The sequence below is a fragment of the Dasypus novemcinctus genome, chromosome 4, assembly GCF_030445035.2.
Source record: "Dasypus novemcinctus isolate mDasNov1 chromosome 4, mDasNov1.1.hap2, whole genome shotgun sequence".
In the NCBI taxonomy this organism is placed as follows: Eukaryota; Metazoa; Chordata; class Mammalia; order Cingulata; family Dasypodidae; genus Dasypus; species Dasypus novemcinctus.
Genome location: NC_080676.1, coordinates 77,840,465 through 77,863,194, shown reverse-complemented (window position 1 = coordinate 77,863,194; position 22,730 = coordinate 77,840,465). Strand labels below are relative to the sequence as shown.

Genomic DNA, 22,730 nt, shown 5'->3' with positions numbered 1-22,730 from the left:
GGGTGAGGTGTAGACGGTGCCGGGAGCAGGAAACTCTCGCCCGAGGCCCGGGTGTGCGCAGGCGGGGGCGGGGGTCTGCCTAGATGCCTGGGGGCGACCCGGGCGTGCGCAGGCGGGGGCGGGGGTCTGCCTAGATGCCTGGGGGCGACCCGGGCGTGCGCAGGCGGGGGCGGGGGTCTGCCTAGATGACTGGGGGCGACCCGGGCGTGCGCAGGCGGGGGGCGGGGGTCTGCCTAGATGCCTGGGGGCGACCCGGGCGTGCGCAGGCGGGGGCGGGGGTCTGCCTAGATGCCTGGGGGCGACCCGGGCGTGCGCAGGCGGGGGCGGGGGTCTGCCTAGATGCCTGGGGGCGACCCGGGCGTGCGCAGGCGGGGGCGGGGGTCTGCCTAGATGCCTGGGGGCGACGGTCAGCCCCAAAGGGCCGGTCACCTTCGCTTTGGGTGGGAGAAGAGCGAAGAGGTGAGCGAGCAATTGGGAGTGACCGGTTCAGTCCCCGGGCAGCTGTTTACAGCCAAAGGAAGAAACTAAGGGCCGGGAGGGGTTTTCCGAGAAACGAAAGCGAAAGATCTCGGAAGCGAAAGAAGCGAAGTTCAGCGCCGGAGCCGAGGCGGGGCCGGCAGTCTCGGCGGAGCTGAGGATGGCGGCGCCCGACTCCTTCCCTCTGCTGGTGGAGGGGTCCTGGGGCCCCAAACCGCCCAAGAACTTGAGCACCAAGCTGCAGGTGTACTTCCAGAGCCCGAAGAGGTCGGGAGGAGGGGAGTGTACGGTTCACCCGGAGCCCGGGAATCCGGCCCGCTTCTTGGCGCTCTTCTCCCGGGAGAACGGTGAGGCGCGCGGGCCCGCGGGGGCGGGATAAGGAGGGCACGACCGGGCTCTTCCAACCGGGAAAACTCGGCGCCGGGGGCCAGCAGCGGGAGAATCCACGCCCCTCCGGCAGCAGCGCGAGCCGAGGGCGTAGGGAACCGCGGATCAGGTGCGGGTCCTCCTGCGCGCCGCGGTTCCCTCTAACGAGGCTGTTCCAGGCACTTCCCAGCGGCGCCTCGAGGTAGCTGCGGAGCAGCGCCCGAGAGCTGCAGTTTAGAGGAGCCCGGGGGAATCCCGGAGGCTGGAAGCCAGTCCTGCGCGTGCCCGCTCTCCGTGGGGAGCGCCTGGGCCTAGCGAACACGCCTACACCCACTCTGAGTTTGTGGATTTAGCGGAGGGTAGCCTTCCCCCTTCCTCCTTCTCCCTTTCTTCTTTTTATCTTTCCTTGGTATTTTTTTAGGTGGAGAAGGAAAAGGGTTTTGAACGTGAGAAGTCACAGGGCTTTGTTTCTCCATGGATCTTATAGATCGCAGCGGTGCTGGGGTCACTAAGGAGAGGGGCAGAGGTGCTGCCCCAAATCGTATTGCCTTTGGGCAGATATAGTGAGTGTTGGAGGCGGAGGCAGTGCCTTTGTCCAGGGCTTGCTGCTGCCTCTTCCCTCAGTCTCAGGGTGGCGGGAGCCAGCAGTGACCTGGGTTGATCGTGGGTGGAAGTTTTGAGCTTGGGGGGAGTTTCTCCTTACCAGCCTTTCAGCTGCCGAGTACTTCCTCCTCGCTCACCCTTTTCATTCCCATTTGGGCGGGAAGACAAGAGCCCACCAATTATCTGCTTGCTCAGGGTCCCCAGCTGGGTCCCTGGGCCTGCCAGTTCCACTCTGGTCTCAAGGAGAGAAAGGGATCGGTCAAAACGTTGGCAGGGAGGTGGACAACCCCTGATCCCGCCTCCCAGTGCCTGTATTTGGAGAAGCATTTGGGTCAGAGAGCTTCCATGGAGGGAGAGCAAATGGAATACCCCAGGCAGGGATCCAAACAGGAAGAAATGGAGCACACAGAAAGGGGAGAGGGACACACGGGTAAGGTATGAAAACAAAATACAAAATTTCCAAGTTTTTTTTACCCAAGCATGCCAGTAAGGTAGCTGTGAACTGTGGGGTTTCACTTTTCCTCGAGGGCTTTTCCCACTTTGATCCCAAAGGTCAACATCACCATGGACCTGGCCCTTAGGGACACTTCTTCCTTCTTTAGAATCCTGTTGACCTCAGGAGTAGTTCTCACATTGGGGGCGCAGAGCACCTGCAACCGAATCACCGGGAGAGCAGGTTAAATAACCACATTCCCAGCCGTGTTCTAGCGATTTGGGTGCAGTATGCCTGGGGTGGTCTTCTGAATGCATACTGTACCAGCACCCAGGTGACTCTGATGTACGCTCGAGTTTGAAAATCTGTTTTAGTTTCCTTGGCTGCTGAAGCAAATGCCTTGAAACAGGTCTGGTTGAACAATGGGAATGTATTTGCTCACGGTTTTGAGGTCAGAAGAAAGGCCGAAAGCAAGGCATCGTCAAGGTGATGCTTTCTTCCTGAAGACTGTAGCGTCGTGGGGCTGGCTGCTGGTGATCCCTGGTCCCTAGCTGGTCACATGGCAATGCGTGTGGCAGCATCTCCTGGTCTGTCCCTTCTCTTCCAGGTTCTGCTGGTTTTCAGCTCTGGCTGCCCCATCTGTGGGTTTTTCTTTCTCTGTCTGAATTTCACTCCACTTATAACAGACTCCATAATAAGGCCCATCCTGATCGAGGTGGGCCACACCTCAATGGAAGTAACTCATCAAAAGGTCCCACTTACAATGGGGTTCACACCCACAGGACTGGCTTAAACTTAAGAACATGTTTTTCTGGGGGTACATACAGCTCGAAAATACCACAGAACCCGTGTTTATTGACAATCCCAGATGAACAAAAAAGGAAGTAGCTATAGGAAATACAAATCGCTTCAAAGCACCACAAAAAGTAATTCCGTGAAGAAAAAGTAATTATATTCTAGTCCCTAAAGCAGAGATGAGTTCACAGTTTTCCAGCAGGTTTTCTTCCTCCCCGGGTTCCACCTCACCGCCTCCTCTTCCTCCACCCTCAGGCGGTTACAGAAAGGCTCGTGTTGCTCGCCAGCAGAGGCCACTAGAAACTTGTTAAAACTCAAAACGTTTTCTGGTCAAACTTTCTTAAGGCGTGAGAAGTCTTTAGTTTCATATTTCTACATGAGGAACCACTTTCTCAGTTAGCACACTGTCAGGAATTTGCTGACTGGAAAGAATGCAGGACCTGCCCTTTCAGCCCCAGGAAATGCTTGTTATCTCGGCAGAGGATCCCCTCTACCCTCTTCCCCGCCCCCCTCCTGGCCAGGAGGTGGCCTTTACAGGACAGGCCCACTAGCATTTCTTTGTGGAGATTCATGTATAGCAGCCAGAAACTACTAAGAAGCTTTATCTCACTTTTGTGTAATTCACGAGAGTTCTGAAATGTTGAGTTTAAATTGATTTATAACATTTAAAACCCTGTGTCAGATGTGTACATTTTATCACCCTTCCTGTCATAATTTGTCTCCTGAATAATATGTCAGACTCCTTGGGGTAAGGGAATGCCTTTTCTCCTTGAATAATCTCAGAATGGTCTGATTTTGGTGCAGGAGGGAGACAGTCCACATGGGTGAGAGTGGCTGGACATCAGAGTTCTGGCTCTTTCTCCAAGATTCACCTCGGGGATCACTTACTGATGTTGCTATCACCTGCTCCCCGACATAGTTAAGCACATGCATTTCACACACAACCTGAGAACAGATTAGCGTGTTTAAGCTTCACGGAAGTCTGAGGAAGAATAAAAGGAATGTAATACAGAAGTCGGTGACTCTAGATATCTTGGCTTTCAGAACCTAGCTTGGTTTCAGGCTTCATCAGCCCTGCCTAGTCCTCAGTCCTCAGTCCTCAGTCTAGTTTCGTGCAGCTCCTCAAAGCCCAAGAGGAACCAGCCGTCGTCCTCATAAGGAGTGACGCTAGGGTCTGGAGTTCCTCCTCAGCTTGTTTCTGAACTGGTATCCACCTCACCTCTTCTTCCTGTGCTCCCTTCGTGGGTGCCAAGGGGGAAAAGCTATCATACCCTTCTTTATGAAAGTTTCTGACATATATCCTTGGCTTCATCAGGCCAACTGTATCAGAATACAACATGGTAACCAATATTCATGCCACAGCCACATAGATGGTGCACGCCTGGGGGCCCCCTTCTCCCTGCCTCTTGCAGTGTCTGACTGCGGTGACCGCGCCTCCCCCTTTAAACGCACTCGTTCCCTGGGCTCCATCTTGGTACATGGATTTTCCTCTTATCTCTCTGACTGCTCCCTTTATAATTATAACTTACATTTGCATGGCTCTTTGGGGGTGCTATAAAGTACCTTCACAGACACTGCTTTATGGATTTTAAAATCCTCACTTCAAGTGAGGAAACTGACTCGAGAGAAGTTAAGATACTTTCTCGTGGTCACTCACAGTTAATGGCTTGAGTTGGGATTCGAATCCAGGTCTTTGGGCCCTATGTCCACTGTTCTGTTTTCTTCTATAGGCCAGTTGACTGATGTGCTTATTTTGGCCTGTCCCTTATTTTCTACTCTCTTCACTATCATCCTTGTGGATATGAAGCCTTACCACCCCAGGCTAAGGGGTTTGTTGAAACAGCCTCCTAAGTAGGCTGCCGGCCCCTAGACTGCTTGTGGCCACCTGAATTACCTTCCTAAAACACCACTTTCCTCGTGCCATGTCCCAGCACCCAGTCTTCACTGGTTCTCCGAGAGGGATGCTTTAATTATTCCACTGCAGAATAAAAATTGCTACCTTTCTGAGTGCTTACTAAGTGTTGGGTACTATACTAGGTTCTTTATAACGCCTCTTAATTTAAGTTAATACACATAATACTCCTACGAGAGAGTCTTTAGTAACTTATTATTAGTCAAGGAGACTGAGTCTTAGTAAGTAATGCTTAGTAATTGAGGCTTTAGGAAGAAACATGTTCAAGGTTACAAGGTTAGTTTAAAGATGGCATTCAAATCCATGTCTGCTTATTAAACTTCTCCAGCCACTGCGCCTGAGGGCAAGAGGCCAGTCCTGCACCTGACCCTGACCCATACACACCCTGACCCATGGGGGCTCTGCCTCTCGGAGCCTCTACGTCCCTTTCTGTTACAAATGGAGATTTCCACACTCAGCCCACTGCCTCATTGGGTCTTACGGGATGCTGTGAGGCCACATGCTCTAACTCCCACCCACCTCCAACCATCTACTGTCCTCCCATCAGCGGGAGGGAGTCTGTGCAAGTCAAATCATGGCTCTCCTTAGCTCAAACTCCTCAGGGGCTTCATCTCACTCAGAGAGAAGCCTTGTCCTACCCATGGTTTACTAGGCCCAACTGAACCTGTCCTGGTGAATGGCTTGGGACAGTGACCAAGCCTTTGATTTATGATGATGAGGCCTATGGAAACCATGGAATAATTTTATGAATAAAGGTTGCTTGTCATTTAACTTTCTTTAAAAATTAATAAATATATATATATTTCAGTTCGGCAGAAAGTTCTGGAGAGAGAGAATCATGAGTTAGTGTGGCCAGAGAAAGGAACATTCAAATTAACTGTCCAGTTGCCCAGAGCCCCAGATGAAATCCATGATGTCTCTGGGGCAGAAAACACGACAAAGGTAAGTGAACTTGAGGAATGACTTTAAAAAGAAGCTGGGTGCTCTCCCAAGGTGTGTGGGGTGGGGATCACAATGAGGAAAATATAGTGGAATGAAAAGTATAAATTCAGCTTGAGTGAGAAAAGCAACTTAGAAATGTGGAGGGATTGAAGGATGTGTGATAGGTAGGTGTGGAGCAATGGAGGAGGGGGCATTTTTTGTTTGATTTTAGATGTTTTTGAAAAAGTCAAGATTTGGAGGTTACAGTAATGGTTGTTTGGGATATAAAATCTTGGCTCTCTTTGTCCTGGGTGCTTTATAACCTAGGACTTGCTATATTGCTATTTCACTACATCACATGGAGGGGCTAGCAATACATACTACATGCTATAAAAGGTAGGAAAATTTGAGGTGCAATAGAAGACTCAAGTAAGTAAAGGAATAGAACAAGAAAGCCAGTTGGTAATAAGTTCTTTAAAACAGTTCTATCTATTGACCCAGAAATTTTACCTTTACAAATCTCTGCTAAGGAAATAATCAATGATATGCCCAAAGATGTGCCCTGAGATACTTTTGTAGAGGAAAGGGTTGAAACAATCTAAGTATCCAACCATAAGGGAAAGATGAAATAAGTTAAGGCCCATCCATATGTGAAATATTGTATAGCCAGTAAAAAATATTTTTGAAAAAATTTAAATAATGTACAAAATGATATAAGTGAAAAAGTATGATACAAACTCTAAGTACAAAATGATCTCAATTACCTTAGGATAAAAAAGATAGGAAGATTGGAATGGAATTCACCAAAGTGTTACGTGTTCAGTGGGGATTGTTGATACATTTTCCTTTTTTTTCATTAAAACATTTTCTTGAAGGATATCATTCATATATGAACATATATAAACAATAAGTGTATTGTAAAAATTGTGAACTTACAAAACAAACATGCATATCATCATGCAGGGCTCCCATAAATCACCCCACCACCAACACCTTGCATTACTGTGAAACATTTGTTACAAACTATGAAAGAGCACCGTCAAGATATTACTACTAACTATAGCCAATATTTTACATTTGGTATATTTTCCCCCAACTCACCCGATTGTTAACACCCTGCATTAGTAGTATATTTTTGTTAGAGTTCATGAGAGAACGTTCTCATATTTGTGCTGATAGCCACAGTCTATCTTCCGACACAGGATTCACTGTGTTATACAGTCCCATGCCTTGTACAATCCATTCAGGGTGTATATTCAACTCTCATTTTCATCACAGAGTTGTGCTGTCATCACAGTTTTCTCTTTTTTAATTTGTTGGCTTTTCCAAATTGTCTATAGCGTCTCATGTATTTCTTTTATATTTCTAAAATGATGACAAAGAAAAGAAATTGAGGACATTCTAGTGGGAGTCTATGGATTTAGCAGGAACCAAAAGGGAAGAGGAACTAGGGTTGCATCTCAGTTGTCCAGCACTGTTTGGGAAGAAGGGGTCTTGGTTAATTTGGATAAATTTCATGGATATTTGTGTTACATTTTTTCTAAGGATTGTGTATATTTCACAGACCCACGAAATGATTGCCAGAGCTAAATGTTTATTTTCATTTTCCCAGATTATGAGATTTGTGATATCTGGATACGCTGTCCTGACAAATAATGCCTGCTTGGCATTTGTTCCATTTATTTTGAAGGTGTCTTAAAATTCCCTTATTTGGTCTGCCCATTGCTTTCTGTACTTAAAAGTATAGCGCTTTGGTGTGGCTGCATAACTGAAGTTAAGCTGCAGTGATAGATACAAAAAAGAAAATGAAGAGAGTCTGAATCATCCAGAAAAGAGAAGCTCTAGTGGGAAGGGAAGTTATTCGTTGGGGATTGGAGAACAGATAATTAAGGTGAATACAAAGGGGATAAGACTGGCTCTCAAGTAAGATCACCAAGGTTTGAGTCCTGGCTCCACTGCTTATTAGCTGTGTGACTGTGGGTAAATTAATTAATTTTCCATACCTAATTTCCTCAACTGTAAAATGGGACAGTAATAGTACCTACCTCATTGGATGGTTGTGGAGATTAAATGAGAAGACCTCTATAAAACACATGTCACAGTGTTTAATATGTAGTAAACACCCAGTATGTTTTAGATGGGGGAAAATCACAAGCTAACCTGTTTCTCTGACAATCTAAACTGTTACCTCAGACACCTGGTGTTAGTTAAGGTTTCTGTTACATGTGACTCATTTTTTTTCTTTTTTTAAGTTTTTTCTTCTATTCTTATTTGTCATGTGACTCATTTTACCAGTGATTGTTGTGACCACTATATGCCACCACATGTCCCAGATGCATTCAACAGCTTCATTGCCAGATCCTTTCATTGTCATTTCGATTAAACTGCATCTTCAAGCTGGTCCCAGGGACATTTTCTTAATGTAAAGAAATTATTAGTAATTTATTAATGCTGCTTTATTGTTTGGATTTTAGGAATCTAGGACCAAAGATGATACAAAGAAACCAGGTAAAGTTGAGTTGACTCTGGAATTCACCAAGCAGTTTTGCTTTTATTTTATTAAAGAAGAAACTTGCGAAAGTCATCCTTTCCTTCCTGACTTCCACCAGGAAGGGTTTGCTCAGCGTGGAGATGCCTTGGGCTTCATCATCTGCATACTCTGAGGAACCCTGGGGAAACCTCTTGAGCTCTTAGGAGCTCAGGTCAGAAGGGTGGGAGCTTCTCTGTGGGGACTGGGAGACACTTTGCATTTGAGGGCAGGGCAAGTGGGTGCTTGGTTGGTGGTGACAAACTGATGTTTAGAGCCCACTCATGCCAGCTGGCCATCGAGAAGCAGAGATATGACATGGCAGTGGGTGCTGGGGATGGTTTCCTGAACGCTTTGTGCAGAGTGCTGTCTTCTGGAGCCACAACAGGGAGGTGTGACCGCTGTGTGGACAGAAGTTTCCTGAGTACGAATGCAGTTCTCCAGCCTAGAGCAGCTCTTCTTGTCCTTTCTGCTATGGGAAATGGTCAACTACCTGTAGCTATTGTGGACTCTCCTTAACTAGGGTCTGGGCATTGGCTGGTTGTGCCACCTGCTATTTCCTAAATAATTGACTAGTTTTTGTGATTATGCATGCTATTATAAAGGGGGAGGAGATGATGAACTATGCTGAATGAGCTGAGCAAAAGAGATAAAGTGATACATGTATCCAATCTTAGAAAAAAAGAATTCCCAAATTTTGTGAAATATTATATTCTAAAATAGAAGTTGCCTTGAGAGCATGTTTAGTGTTTTGCAACTTTCTCTTTTTGAAAATGGTACTAGAATGAGAGCTGCCTTTACTTGGTGAAACTACTGACATACAGATTATTATTTTTTACCTAATAAGGATATACCAGTAAACTATAGAATCTAGTATGTGTGCTTTTCTTAAGAAGTCCAGATTCTTTTGGGATAAGAATTTTTGGATGTCTTTAGTCATCCCTACTTTCAATTCTTCAGATTGGACAGTTCACCCAGATCCCAATGTTTGTTCTTGTAATCCCTTGGATTCTTGTCTTTTTCTTAGAAGACACTTTGAATGCTGTATATGCAAGTTCAAATTTAAATCAGGGAGTAGTTTTACATTTGTGTGTTTATAATTGTACCACTTTCACTGATGCAGAATTTAACAAAATCTTTATTTCTTATGGTTTCATGTATCTTGCCCTGCATCTCTGTTAACTGGTTTGTTAGAGCTTTTTCAGATTTGCTTATAACCCGAAAGCATATTCTCAGAGAGAGTTGTCTAGCCCCACTCCACCAATGAACTTCTCATTGTCCTGAAGATTTTAGACACATTTACTAACTGGTCTTTACCTAAACCAGACTTTAATGATAATAACTAGCTAGGAAATGGGGTGGTTTTCAACAAGCTTTTAAACTGTCCTTAAAGAAATGGAAGAGGAGATCGTTGTTTGAGTAGTTGATCAGACACTGAATTCTGACAATAGGCCTTAGGCTAAGACTCTTGAAATTAATCGGAATGGGGTGGACAGTTTTCAGAACCCAGCAAAATGAGGTTGGAGCGTAGTTACCTAATAGACCTAATAGACCTGAGGTCTCAGGGATGCAGAAAGCAGAGGGTGTTGCACCATGAACAAAGCACAAAGCATGCCTGAAACCCAAAGCAGAAGGCTAAAAACTGAGCAGTCTGCAGGAGTTGACAGCACAGAGAAAGGCACACACCAATGTCAGGGGACATGAGCATTGAATCAGTGTCCTGTTCCAGACTAAGCTTAGGTGAACCGGACCTGAAAAGTGGAAGCCAGCAATTGGAAGATCCTGGAGAAGAGAGAAGGGCAAGAGAAGGAAAATTCACTGCCACTTGTGGTTAATGAATTTTGGTATTTCCAAATCTATATCTTCAGGCTGGACTCCCTTCTAAATTCTAGACTTTGTGTCTAAATTCCATTTGGAAAGTATATTAGAGCCAACATGTCATCTTCCTCCCCAAACCAGTGCCTTCTTCTGGCTTTCTAATTGCTCTTAAAGTACACAACCAGTTTGTCTATCATCTACTAAAAATTTCAGTCGTATTTCCCTTTAATAAAAGCTTTCACATTTGTTGGTCACAGAAACCTAACAATTATTTTTTAAGTCTTTCTCATCTATTCCTTCTTCACTCCAGGCCCTCCGTATCACCTCATAAATTCAGTATGACAGGAGCTCACTCCTTTTTCTCTCTGTATCTGCCATCCTTTTCTTTAATCTGACCAGTCCTTGGCACTATTGCTTAATTTCCTGTCATTTTCATAGCAACATTCCTTGACTCGCCCTGCAAGATTACTTTCTTGACAAAGCCTTTTAAAGAACAAAAGTGTATAATTCTGAGGAGGTCCCATTTATCTATTTTTTGTTGTTGTTGCTTGTGCTTCGGATAGATGTAAGGTTTAAGAAACAATTGCTTACCACAGATCTTGACGATGTTTCCCTACATTCTCTTCTAGAAGTTTTATGGTTGTGGATTTTATATTTAGGTCCTTGATCCATTTTGAGCCAGTTTTTGTGTACGCTGTAAGATAGGGGTCCTCCTTCTTTCTTCTGGATATGGATATCTAGTTCACCCTGCACCATTCGTTGAAGAGATTGTTCAGGCCCAGCGAGGTGGACTTGACTGCCTTGTCAGAAATCACTTGACCAGCAAGCCTATGCCGGTCAATGGTTGAGCACCAGCTTCCCACATATGAGGTCCTGGGTTCAATCTCTGTCCCTGGTACCTCAAAACAAACAAACATACAAACCAACACACACACACACAACAACTCACTTGACCATAAATATGAGGGTCTTTTTCTGAGTTCTCGATTCGGTTCCCTTGGTCAATATGTCTATCTTTAGGCCAGTTCCACGTTGTTTTTACCACTATAGCTAAATAATATGATTTAAAGTCAGGAAGTGAGAGTGCTCCAACTTCATTCTTTTTAAAGACATTTTTGGCTATTCGTTACCCTTCCAAACCAATTTGATAATTGGCTTTTCTACTTCTGCAAAAAAGGCTGTTGGGCTTTTGATTGAGATTGTGTTAAATATTAAATCAATTTGGGTAGATTTGACATCTTAACAATATTTAGTCTTCCAGTCCATGAATGCAGAATGTCCTTCCGTTTATTTAAGTCATCTTTGGTTTCTTTTAGCAATGTTTTTTAGTTTTCCGAATACAGGTCCTTTATGTCCTTGGTTAGGTTTGTTCCTAAATACTTGATTCTTTCAGTTGCTATTATAAATGGAATTTTTTTCTAATTTCCTCCTCAGATTGCTCATCAGTAATGTATGGAAATACTACTGATTTTTGCATATTAATTTTGAATCCCATCACTTTGCTGAACTTGACTATTAGTTCTAGTAGCCTTGTTGTGGATTTTTCAGGATTTCCTATATAGAGTATCGTATCATCAGCAAATAGCGCAAGTTTTACTTCTTCCTTTCCTATTTGGGTGCCTTTTATTTCTTTTTCTTGCCTAATTGCTCAGCTAGAACTTCTAGCACAATATTAAATAACAGTTGTGAGAGGAGGTAATCTGGTCTTGTTCCCTATCTCAGTCGGAAAGCTTTTAGTGTTTCACTGTTGAGTACAATGTTAGCTGTGTTTTTTCATATATGCACTTTACCAATGTTGAGAAGCTTCTATTCCTATCTTTTGGAGTGTTTTCATCAAGAAAGATGGTGGATTTTGTTAGATGCCTTTTCTGCATCAATTGAGAGGCTCATGTGATTTTTCTTCTTCAATTTATTAATATGGCTTATTACACTAGTTGATTTTCTTTCATTGAACTACCCTTGCATATCTGGGATAAAACACACTTGATCATGGTGTATAGTTCTTTTAATTCTTTTAATGTGCTTTTGGATTTGGTTTGCAAGTATTTTGTTGAGGAGTTTTGCATCTATATTCATTAGAGAAATTGTTCTGTAATTTTCTTTTTTTATAGTATCTTTACCTGATTTCAGTATTTGGGTGATGTTGGTTTCATAGAATGAGTTTGGTAGCATTCCTTCCTGTTCTGGTTTTTGGAAGAGCTTGAGCAAGATTGGTATTGGAGCCCAAGATCTATTTTAATTTAGGTAGCCAAGACTCTGGGAGGAAAAGAGGGCAGTGTCTTATGATAACTTACTTTGTTAAGACTGTGAAAGATAAATATAACATCTTGTATTTCTTTTGCCTCCCTATAATTAGATTTGTCAGAAGAACTGGACTCCAAACTTTCTCTCAATAGAACATCTGAAAATATGGACGATAACCCAAAAGAATGTGAAAATATTCCCTTGTTGGTTGCATTTGAAAATTTCAAGGAAAATGTGACTGACATTATGTTAACCTTGTTGGTGGAGAATTTAAGTGGCCTGTCAGCAAGCACTGATGACTTTCAAGTGGAAATAATACGAGATGTTGATGTTGCTGTAGTTACCTTTAAAAAACATATAGGTAAAACCAAATGATGCTTCATTTGCCAATCTTTGTACCATACTTTGGTATTTGGGACACTCAGCTAATGGAACAGCTCTGAAAGTTTGACTTTCTACTAACTCACAGGCGGGTACTTCAGGTTAACATACATGCTTTTTTTTTTTTTTTTTTGAAAGAGAAGCCAATTGGTTTTGAAAAGTTTTGGTATGTTTGTTATATGAGTTCTTTTATATGTGTGTGTGATAACACGCCTATATCTAAAGTCTAAAGTTATTCAAGTAATTACAAGTAGAGGAATCAGCATTTTCACATGTGTTGGGAAGTATTGTTCTGTTATGAAATTAGACTTATTGAAAGGAATAAAAATAGCAAACACTCATATGGTGCTTACTATAAGTCAGGCACTGAGCTAAGCTCATTTCATGTATTAATTCATTTGTTCCTTTCAAAAATATGAGAGTATTCTTATTATCCCCATTTTACAGCTGAGGAGAAAGAGGCACATGGAGATGTAATAAGGAAGAACTGTGATTTGAACTCAGGCAGCCTAGCTCTTCACAGCTTGTTCTCTTATACCTTTACCATATATTTCCTTAGTACTTTCTTGGTCATTCACATAGACAGGGATGAGTTAGAGCATGTGATGCATAAAATGAGTGCTCTTTAAGGTCACTAACAGGAGTCTGTAGATAATCTCTATGATTAGGTAGAGTCAGCTCTGCCCAAGACAAGGAATTTGTCTAATTCCCAGTCCTCAGTATTCCATAGTCTTGGCAGTGAAGTGGTTAATTCAGAGCACAGCCTTTGAAGTCAAAATTCCAGCTCTGCCATTTAACTAGTTATATAAAGTAGGTCAAAGTTATACCTCTTTGTACTTCAGTTTCTCATCTATAAAATGGAGATAATAATACCTACCTAATACAGTTTCTATGAGGATTATATAAGATGTTTGAAAAGCACTTAGCATAGTACCTGAGACATAGTAAGGACTCAACAAAGAGAGCTGTTATTATTTCAAATTTATTATGCTTTCTTATTAAGGTAAAACAAAATGGAATTCTTAAGTTTGTTGATCAAAACTGTTAAGCATCTACTTTGTGGCAGGCCCTGGTCTAGGTGCTGTGGGTACCTCCACTTGAGGAACTCCATAGTCTGGGGACATGGAGGGAAACTTATGTGTAAATGAATATTAGAGGTACAAGAAGAGAAGCTGCCTCACTTAGCTGTCTTTCCCAACACTGTGGGGAATTCAAGTAAGAGGGGCCCAAACAGGTGACTTGGAGTTGTGTCCTACCTACTCCTTCCAGAAGTTCCAGTCAACTGGTCCAAATTACACTATGTTGTTTCATGCCACTGCTGTTCCCTCCACCTGAAGTGTCTCTTCCCTCATCCATTTGGTCAATCTCTCATCATCCTTCAAAAACCAGATCAGAGACCTGTTATTCTGGGACTTCTTCTCTGATTCCCAATATCAGTCTTCCCACCTCATTTGATCCCACAATTGGCAATTTGCTTGCTTTCAAGACTTCCTCCCTCCTGGACAGTGACTTTCCTGAGGGCAAGGATTTGTCATATTCATCTCTGTACCCCCTAAGACAGTGCCTATCACGTCATGACCTTGCCATCAGTATTTTTTTATTTAAAAGAGATATTTGACCTGACTCCTGACAGACCCAGGATTTTTTTTAAACTGGAAAAAGACATTCCAGGCACAGGAAATTGTATATACAAAGGCAAAAGAGAATGGTATTTTCAGAACTCATGGCTAATTTTTGTGGCAACATGGAAATAAAATGAATGGCAGGGAATAACCAGATGTGATGCTTGAAAATTTGTTTGGAGCCAACTAAGGAAAGGTTTTTTAAGTCTGCCTAAGTAGTATGAACCATACCTGCTGGTAATGGGGAACCTTTGAAGGATGTGAGAAAGGACTGGAACGATAACATTTGCATTGTGGAGAGAGCACTCAGATGGCAATGTCAAGGTGGGTTGGAGAGGGCTGTGACTGGAGGCAAGGAAACAAGCTACAGGGCCGTAATTTGGCTAAGGTGGTCATATAACGTGTGCATTGCTGTTCAGAGATGGAGGTTTAACTTGTAAATTCTCGGGCAGGAATTAAACTCTTGAATCTAAACACTGACTGCTCGGCTCTCCCCTTCAGCTTAATTAATATTCAGGCAGTTTCTTCTGTATAATATAAAAGTGAGATAATATTTTCTGGTTTTTTTTAAATTGTAGATATCATGAAATTTATTGATGATTGTACCAACCATCGTTCAGTTAAGCAACTTCAGCTTTCTCCAAGACTTCTGGAAGTGACAAAAACAATCAGGGTTGAAAACCTGCCACCTGGTGTGGATGATTATTATTTAAAACTTTTCTTTGAAAATCCCAATAATGGAGGGGGAAGAGTTTCCAATGTTCAATGTTTTCAGGAAGAGAGTTCAGCTCTGATTGAATTTTTTGACGGAAAAGGTAATATCTATTATCCTGATTTTATAAACCATACATAGCAAAATTTAGGCCATTTTAGCAGATTTTAACAGTTATCAATTGAATTCTGATGTATTTTATTAATTTATGCATATATTTCTTTGGAAATCCAATTGGTAATCTTGTTCATCTGGAATATGATGCTTACTGAGTCCGGTTATTTGAACTTTAGAGACAGCAACATCAAGTTTTTGAAAGATACAAGGAGATTCTCTCATGAGTCTCTACCTATGATGGACTTGAGAAGTGTGTATCATGCTTAGAATCTTTTCAATGCTGTATTAAAAGAAGAGATAACCTGTGTTTTAGCAGTATACTTTGTAGAAATCCTCAGATTAATTTCAGTGAGGTTAAGTAAAGAAATACTCAGATACACAGATAGTTTCTATAAAGTGTCACTACATCCCTTTTCACTTGTCATTTTCATCATTTAAAAATTAATGGAGGGAGTCGATGTTGCTCAAGCGGTTGAGCTCCTGCCTCCCACACGGGAGGTCCCAGGTTTGTTTCCTGGTGCCTCCTGAAAAAACAGAAACAAACAACAAGCAAAACAAATGATAAAAGCAATTCAGGGAAGCCAGTGTGGCTCTGTGGTTGAGTGCTGTCTTCCCACATACGAGGTCCTGGGTTTAATCCCCTGCTCCCAATATCTCGGGAAAAAAAAATTAATAGGGGTTCTTTCACATGACCAGTGAATGCTTATGTGAATAATGGTTGGAGTGACCCTGTGAAAACCATGTTCAAATGAACCTTGGGGAGACTGAGGGCTTTGTAGACATAGATTACCGGTATTATGAGACATGTGCGAAGTCAGCTTGGAGATTCCACGGAGGTTCAGAGGTCATGGCTGAGGAGTAGAAATTAGGGAAACAGACTTCTTATAGAATGAAGGAACATTGTGCCTGGGATTCGCTGGGGGACATGAGACAGAATCCTGTTGTATGTCTCAACTTAAGATAAATTGTTTCATCGGGGCACTTGGAGAAACCTCCCTTCAGCCATCAGGCTTTTAGGGAGTCAAGGTATGATTTAGATTCAAACGGAATGAAAGACCATTATTCCCAGGTAAAGTAATAACAGAGTAGCTTCTGTCATATCTTCTTGGAATCTCCCTTAGCCTGGTCTTGGGCCCAGGGGAAGAGCTCCATGAAGCCATCCTCTCTAGAAGTTAACCTCCCCGTTTATGACGGAAGTGGACAGCGTCATGGCTTTCAGACATCTTGAGGTCATGGGCATGTTGGGTACGTCCACAAGAATGTCTCTTTTCATGTACATGCCTAACGATAGGTACTATTATGTTGAGGTTTATTTTATGACAGAGCTACACCTGTACACAGTACTGTACACTCCCAAAGACTCCTCTTCTCCTTGACCCCTTGCACTGTCTATGTTGACCATGGCTCCTCCTTTTTTTTTTCTTAATTTTTTTTTAATATTCTTTTTTTATCTTTTTTTTTTTTAGGATACATAGATCACGCAAAATGTTACATTAAAAAACATAAGAGATTCTCATATACCCATTCCCCACCCCTCCTTTAAATGCACTCCTATCCTGGACTCCATTATCTGAGCTACAGTGAGTTTCCTCTTATCTTTCCAGCTGCTCCTTCTTATAACTCACATTTGCACAGCTCTTCAGGGTGCTACAGCATCCGTTCACAGTCAGTGCTTTGTGAACATTGTGATTATCATCATCCCTAAGTTACAAGTGGTGAAACTGAGGCCCAGGAAAGGTGAAGTAACTTGCCTGAGGTTACACAGCTGGCAAATGATAGAGCCAGGATTTTAACCCAGGTAATCTGGCTTCATATCTATGCTTTTACCTTCACCTTTTCCCAATCAACGATTCACCTATAGCATGAGATATTTCACCACTTACAATGGGTCACCTATAATGAGGCAAATTTTAGACAAAGCATGTTTTAAAACAGGATCTATTTAACAATATTGTATTTTTTATTAGAGAAGTTGTGGGTTTTGAGAACAATAGTGCATAAAATACAGGATTCACATATAGCACCCCATCACCAACACCTTGCATTGGTATGGAATATTTGTTAAGTTGCTGAAAGCACATTTTTATCATTGTACTATTAACTATAGTCCATGGTTTAATTTAGGATTCACTCTTTGTGTTGTGCAGTTCCATGGATTTTGAAAAAACATTTTACTCTAGAACCATAAATATATAACCTAAAATTTCTCCTTTTAACCACATTCAAATATGTAATTCAGTGTTGTTAATTCTTTCCACAATGTTATGCTACCATCACCACTATCCATTACCAAAACTTTTCCAATCGTTGCAAACAGAAACTCTGTACATTTTTAAGCCTTAATTCCTTATTCCCTACCCCCATCCTAACACCTGGTAGCCTATCTTCTAGATTCTGACTCTATGAGTGTGCTTATTCTAATTGTTTCATATCAGTGAAATTATATACTATTTGTCCTTTTGTGTCTGGCTTCTTTGAAAAAAAAGCAATATTCTATTTTATTGTAAGTTATTTGAGAGGAATAAGTGAGGCACTTTACTCTGAAATTGTTTGGTTCAACATCACAAAATCTGATTTATTTTTTAAGGAGGGGGTACTCTTGTACATGAACTCTTTTGCCATGTTTTCTGCCATGGCACCTCACTAAACCATCTTGATAACCTGCACAGATAGATAAGAGTTTACTCTTTCTTTACAGAAGTGGAGACAGGATGGGACCTTTAGCACTTTTAGGTGGCATCTGTGATAGTTCTCAGGTCAGACACACCTGAATGCAAACCCTGGCCTTTCTACTTACTAGCTTCATGATTTGGGGCAAGTTACTTTATCCCACCAAAACTTCTCATCTGCAAAATGGGGCTCATGTTGCCACTTACTGCAGAGGAATTTTGTGAGGATTGAATGAAAAAAAATACCTGCAAAGTTCTTTGCACAGGTGAGTGCTCTGTACATGCACGTGGTCACTGGTGTTGCCCCAGGCCTCAGAGCCTGTACAGGCGCTTGTTGGGAATCTGAAGCCATGTGTGTTTGAGTCCCTGAGAAGCACCTGTCCTTCCCATTAGGGCTGGCTCCAGCTCTAGAAGCCAAGCACACACAAAGTGAAGTTCTTTTTAACTTCTTTCCAAGGGATTATTACCGGAGTTCATTGTTCCAATTCCCTTTCTTCTTGGAATTCTTCTAACAACTAAGACAAAATGAGGAGGAATTTGGACGATGACAGATAAGAGTACACACACACACACACACAAACGCGTGCCCTCGCACATCCCACTGGAGGGGCTGTCCCAGTAAAAGCTGCAGGCAGAGGATTGTAATAGGGACAAAAGGTTGGTGCAGGTTTCCAGCCCCCAGCTCAGGACTTGTTGAATCAGAATCTTTGGGGCTGGGCTCTCAGATGACCTTGAGGATCATCTTGATTTGGGCAGAGTACAGGGGCCAAAGCATGGGCTTTGGGGTTAAGACGTGCTGGTGGGACTCAGCTCAGATATTTATAGTCTGTGTGACCCTGATGGAGTAATTTAGCCTTGTCAACCTCACTCTCTTCATTTATAAAAGAGGAATGATGATAATAGTGTCTTTAAAAAAATTTTTTTTTAAGAAAATCACTTTATTCTAACTATTTCACAGATAATGACATCACAGCAAAGGCTTAAAGAAGCCATGCAAATATTTGTGCAGCCCCCCAAATCTATACCATCTCAGTGGATTTCTGTATAGTAAGAACACCCTCTTCCACTGTGATTCTGAAGTAGGAAAGCGATTACTGATAGAGGAGAGGTTTAACTAGTTTTACACTTTATACTTTTCACTATCAGTTATAGTTTTACACTAAATTAGCTTGGTCGCAAGAGCAGATTTTCCATTTCTTCATTTTCAGCTTCTTGATTAGGTTACTCCATTTGCAAATCTGCACTGCTTCGGCACCTCGCAAAGCTTAAGGTCACCCTGGTTCTGGCACACTCCAAAAACTAGTTCATCTCCTAGTGGCGAGGGCCAAACTGCTGCTGCTGCTGCTGGCAGGCGGGCGGGGCTCCCGGGGCCCTGGTGAGGGCTGTCAGGCCTCGAGGGCTCAGCCTTCCTCCCGCCACTGAAGCCCCCAGTGATGGCAGGGCCCAGTGTGTGCCCAGCAGCAGGACCTAAAGCCACGCCAACTGCAGTGGTTCCATCTGGGCCATCGGACCAGCTGCCGAGGCGCAGCAGCACGTGAGCCAAGTGCAGGCGGATGGGCTGCTGCTGGCGCTGGCCTGGGGGCTGCCGTCCTCGGAGGCTCCCGGCTGGCTGGAGGGGCCGTGCAGAGGTACAGCCTCGGCTTCCACACGGCACCACCACTTTGCGGCGGCTCGGCTTCTAGAAGGGGGAAAGTCTGCAAAACAGTGTCTTTACCTCAAAAGGTTGCCGTGAAGATTATACAAATAAAATACGTGTAAAGAATTAGGATAGTGCCTGACATATGATAAGCTATAGTAATTATTATTATGCTCCTCCTATTAGAAGTATTAATGGAATCTAAATCGTCTATGAAACCAAAAATTGTGGGACCATACAAGAAGAAACAGCACGATATTTGGATGAGCTTCACTTTGAATGCCAAAATAGTCGCTATATTTCCCCATACTCAAGACCAAACTCATATCTATTTCTTCTAACGTGGTTATGATATAGCAGTAACACCAGAAAAAGAGAAAATAGAATTCACTTAACAGAACTTCATCATAGAGTAATTTTGGCTGGAAAGTAATTCTTTCATTAAATAAGGAATACCTGTGCACGGTTATGTATCAATTTATGTTTGAGCACTTTGAGTGCAGTGCTGTTTTTTCAGTAATAGGTTGTAAAATCAAAGTTCAACAAACATTAGGATTTTTTTTGTCTAGAATAGAAACATTTGTATTCATTTGAAAACTATCACACTGAAATTATTTTTTATTTCTTTTAAGTGTTAGATAACATCTTGACCAAGAAACTTGTCTTCAATAAAATGCCACTTTCTGTGTTCCCATACTACACCTCTTTGGGCACAGCCTTGTATGGAAAGGAGGAGCCTTTGATCAAGCTTCCAGCACCACTTGTAAAGTCACTGGCTCTTCCTATATGGAAGTTCTTACAGAAGAAGCAGCATCTGATTGAGGAGATAAATGGTGAAATGGGACGCTGTCATTGTGAGCTCGTATGGCCCCAATTCAATTGTGATGTTACCATCAGGCCTGCGGCCACCTTAATCAGTAAAGAGAGACGAAGAATCAAGACCTGGAGTGAAGATGTTTCCAGAGCATTTATGGACATCATATCTAACTATAAATTCGTCCTGTTTCATGTTAATACAATAGTGTGGGATGCCATAAAAAATGATTTAGAAGATGACAGGATTTTGCTTGAGTATGATGTGCAGGAGGAGATGATAACTATAGTGGGGAAATTGGAGGATGTACAATTCATGGAGCCACAAGTCAACAGATTAATAGAAAGCATCACTGAGAAAATTAGAAGGGAAGAGCAAAGTCTGAAGGAAAAAGTGGCTGTTTCTCCAGGAAAATACTTTCTTTTGTGCTGCAGTGACGTACAGGAGCGTCTACTCCAGGAGTGCCCGGAGATGGAGATTTCTTATGATGCAGCCACTCAGTACCTGTGCTTAAAAGGACTCCGTGCCAACGTGTATAAGGTAAAGTGTGAAATTCAGGATAAAGTGCACACCATGGCTCAGAAAAACATTCAGTTCCCCCCTGAGGTTTGCCAGTTTCTGGAGCAGGTAGACTGTGCAGAATTCTCCAAATCTCTTTTCATGGCAAAGAAAATTCTTGCCACTTATGAGTTAGAGGGTACAACTGTTCTCCTAACCAGCTCGTCTTCTGAAGTGCTGTTAGAAGCTGAAAAGCAAATGGTCAGTGCCTTAAATTATAAACGTGTTGAAATTGAAGACAGGGAAATTCTTAAAGGGAAGAAATGGAAAGGGCTAACTCGCAATTGGATTAAGAAATTTAACTCCTCCTCAAAAACTGTAATAATTGAGGAGATGAGTTCAGAAACCACAGCTGAGGTCATCATTGCAGGCTGTGTGAGAGAGGTCAGTGAGATCTATGACGCCCTCTCTGACTTCATAGACAAAAACATGAAAATAGAGCGATGGGTTGAGGTGAAACCTCCCTTAGTTTTTGATTACTTAAGGTCAGAAAAGAAGTTCTTCTGGCAACAGGTAAAGAAGAAAAATGTGCAGGTAATTTTCAACCCTGAGAACAAACAGAAGGGCATTTTACTAACTGGCTCAAAGACTGAAGTACTGGAGGGAATAAGCCTTGTGGAGCAAATCCGGGATTCAGTGTGTATTAAAAGCGTCAACATTGATAAGCCAGGAGCCAGTTCCTTCTTCCAGGATAAAGCCCGGTATTGTAAAAGTGAGGTCAGACGACTCTTTGGTTGTTTTATCGAGCTGCAAGAAAAGGAGACTGGCAGCACTGACGGGAAAAAGTGCTGTTCTCAGGCAGAGTTGGCCCCTGGAGTCTGGCTGACTGTGCAGCAGGGCGACTTGACCAGGTTTCCTGCAGAAGTGGTGGTCAATGCAGCAAACGAGGAACTCAGGCTCAGCGGGGGCCTTGCCGCTGCTCTTTCAAAAGCAGCTGGCCCTGAGCTCCAAGCCGACTGTGACCAGATAGTGAAGAGAAAGGGCACCATCCGGCCCGGCAATGCCACCATCTCGAAAGCAGGAAGGCTCCCGTACCACCACGTGATCCACGCGGTTGGGCCCCAGTGGAAGAAAGAGGAGGCCGGAAGGTGTGAGCGCCTTTTAAAGAAAGTGGTGGAAGAAAGTCTGGACTTGGCCGAAGAACACAAGTACAAATCCATAGCCATCCCAGCGATTAGTTCCGGAGTCTTTGGCTTTCCCTTACCCCAGTGTGTGAAGACCATTGTTTTGGCCATTAAGGAAAACTTCCAGTACCACAAGGGTGGGCGCACCTTGAAAAACGTTTACCTTGTGGATTCAGCTGAGAAGACGGTGGAGGCCTTTGTTGACGCTGTGAAAACTCTCTTTAAAGACGCACAGCCTGACAATGCTACCCTACCCAGTTTACCAGGAGGGGCCCAGCCCCACTTGAAAGAAGATGCAAACAGGAGCCTTCTGGTGTCCCCAGAAGGCCTGAGGATCCATTTGGTGATTGGAGATGTGCAGGATGCTAAGGTGAGTGCGCCTGTTCCCAGAACCCACCCCCAGGCACTGTGACCTCCAGGCAGCCTGTTCTGCCACAGCCAAAGGAAAGTTAGGAACACGTTGAGAATAAGGGAGAGACTTCCAGGCCCTCCATCCCAGCCTTGAAACAGATGATCCTTGAGCTACTTCACCAAGACCTTTACTAGCAGAGATTGGTTGACCATTTGTGGGAATGTTCAGATTTCCACTAGAAATCTAGATTTCCTGTAAATGTGAAAACAATATTAATACCTTGCATTTACACAATTCCACTTTTTCGGTGCTTTTATACCTGCCAGATTGTGGCAATTCTAAGGTTAATTTCCTGTCAACTTTATTGATAGCAGATACAGAAAATTAGAGCACGGGGTAGGCAGATGACAGGAGTTTCGACAGCAGAGTCGAGTGGGGTGAGCATGGGGCCAGAGTCTGAGGGGCCACTGGTACTCCACACCGGTAAGGAGAGTTGATAAAGAAATGTGGGAAGGGAAAGTGGAAAGTGGACCTGAGGAGGAACGTGGTTTTATGTTGGGACAGTTCTTGTAGACCTGCCAGGGATGTACGTTTTTAAAAATGTATTTAACAACCTTTTTGGTGTCGGCTCTAACCAATCAGAACAGCA

At 43.0% G+C, this 22,730-nt stretch overlaps 1 protein-coding gene across 2 annotated transcripts in view; it reads left to right on the top strand.

Moving 5' to 3' along the window:
- Positions 1–508: 508 nt before the first annotated feature.
- PARP14 (poly(ADP-ribose) polymerase family member 14) overlaps positions 509–22,730 on the top strand; it is a 54,475-nt gene continuing 32,253 nt past the window's right edge. Inside the window, exons 1-6 of one of the 2 annotated variants that reach the window (XM_004467154.5) lie at positions 509–824; positions 5,395–5,528; positions 7,982–8,015; positions 12,209–12,457; positions 14,678–14,914; positions 19,866–22,099. In XM_004467154.5, the coding sequence (XP_004467211.2) occupies positions 638–824; positions 5,395–5,528; positions 7,982–8,015; positions 12,209–12,457; positions 14,678–14,914; positions 19,866–22,099 (3,075 nt within the window). In that variant the 5' untranslated portion in view covers positions 509–637. Of the gene's footprint in view, positions 825–5,394; positions 5,529–7,981; positions 8,210–12,208; positions 12,458–14,677; positions 14,915–19,865; positions 22,100–22,730 lie in introns of both variants that reach the window. The other variant, XM_058295686.2, reaches the window with a different exon arrangement.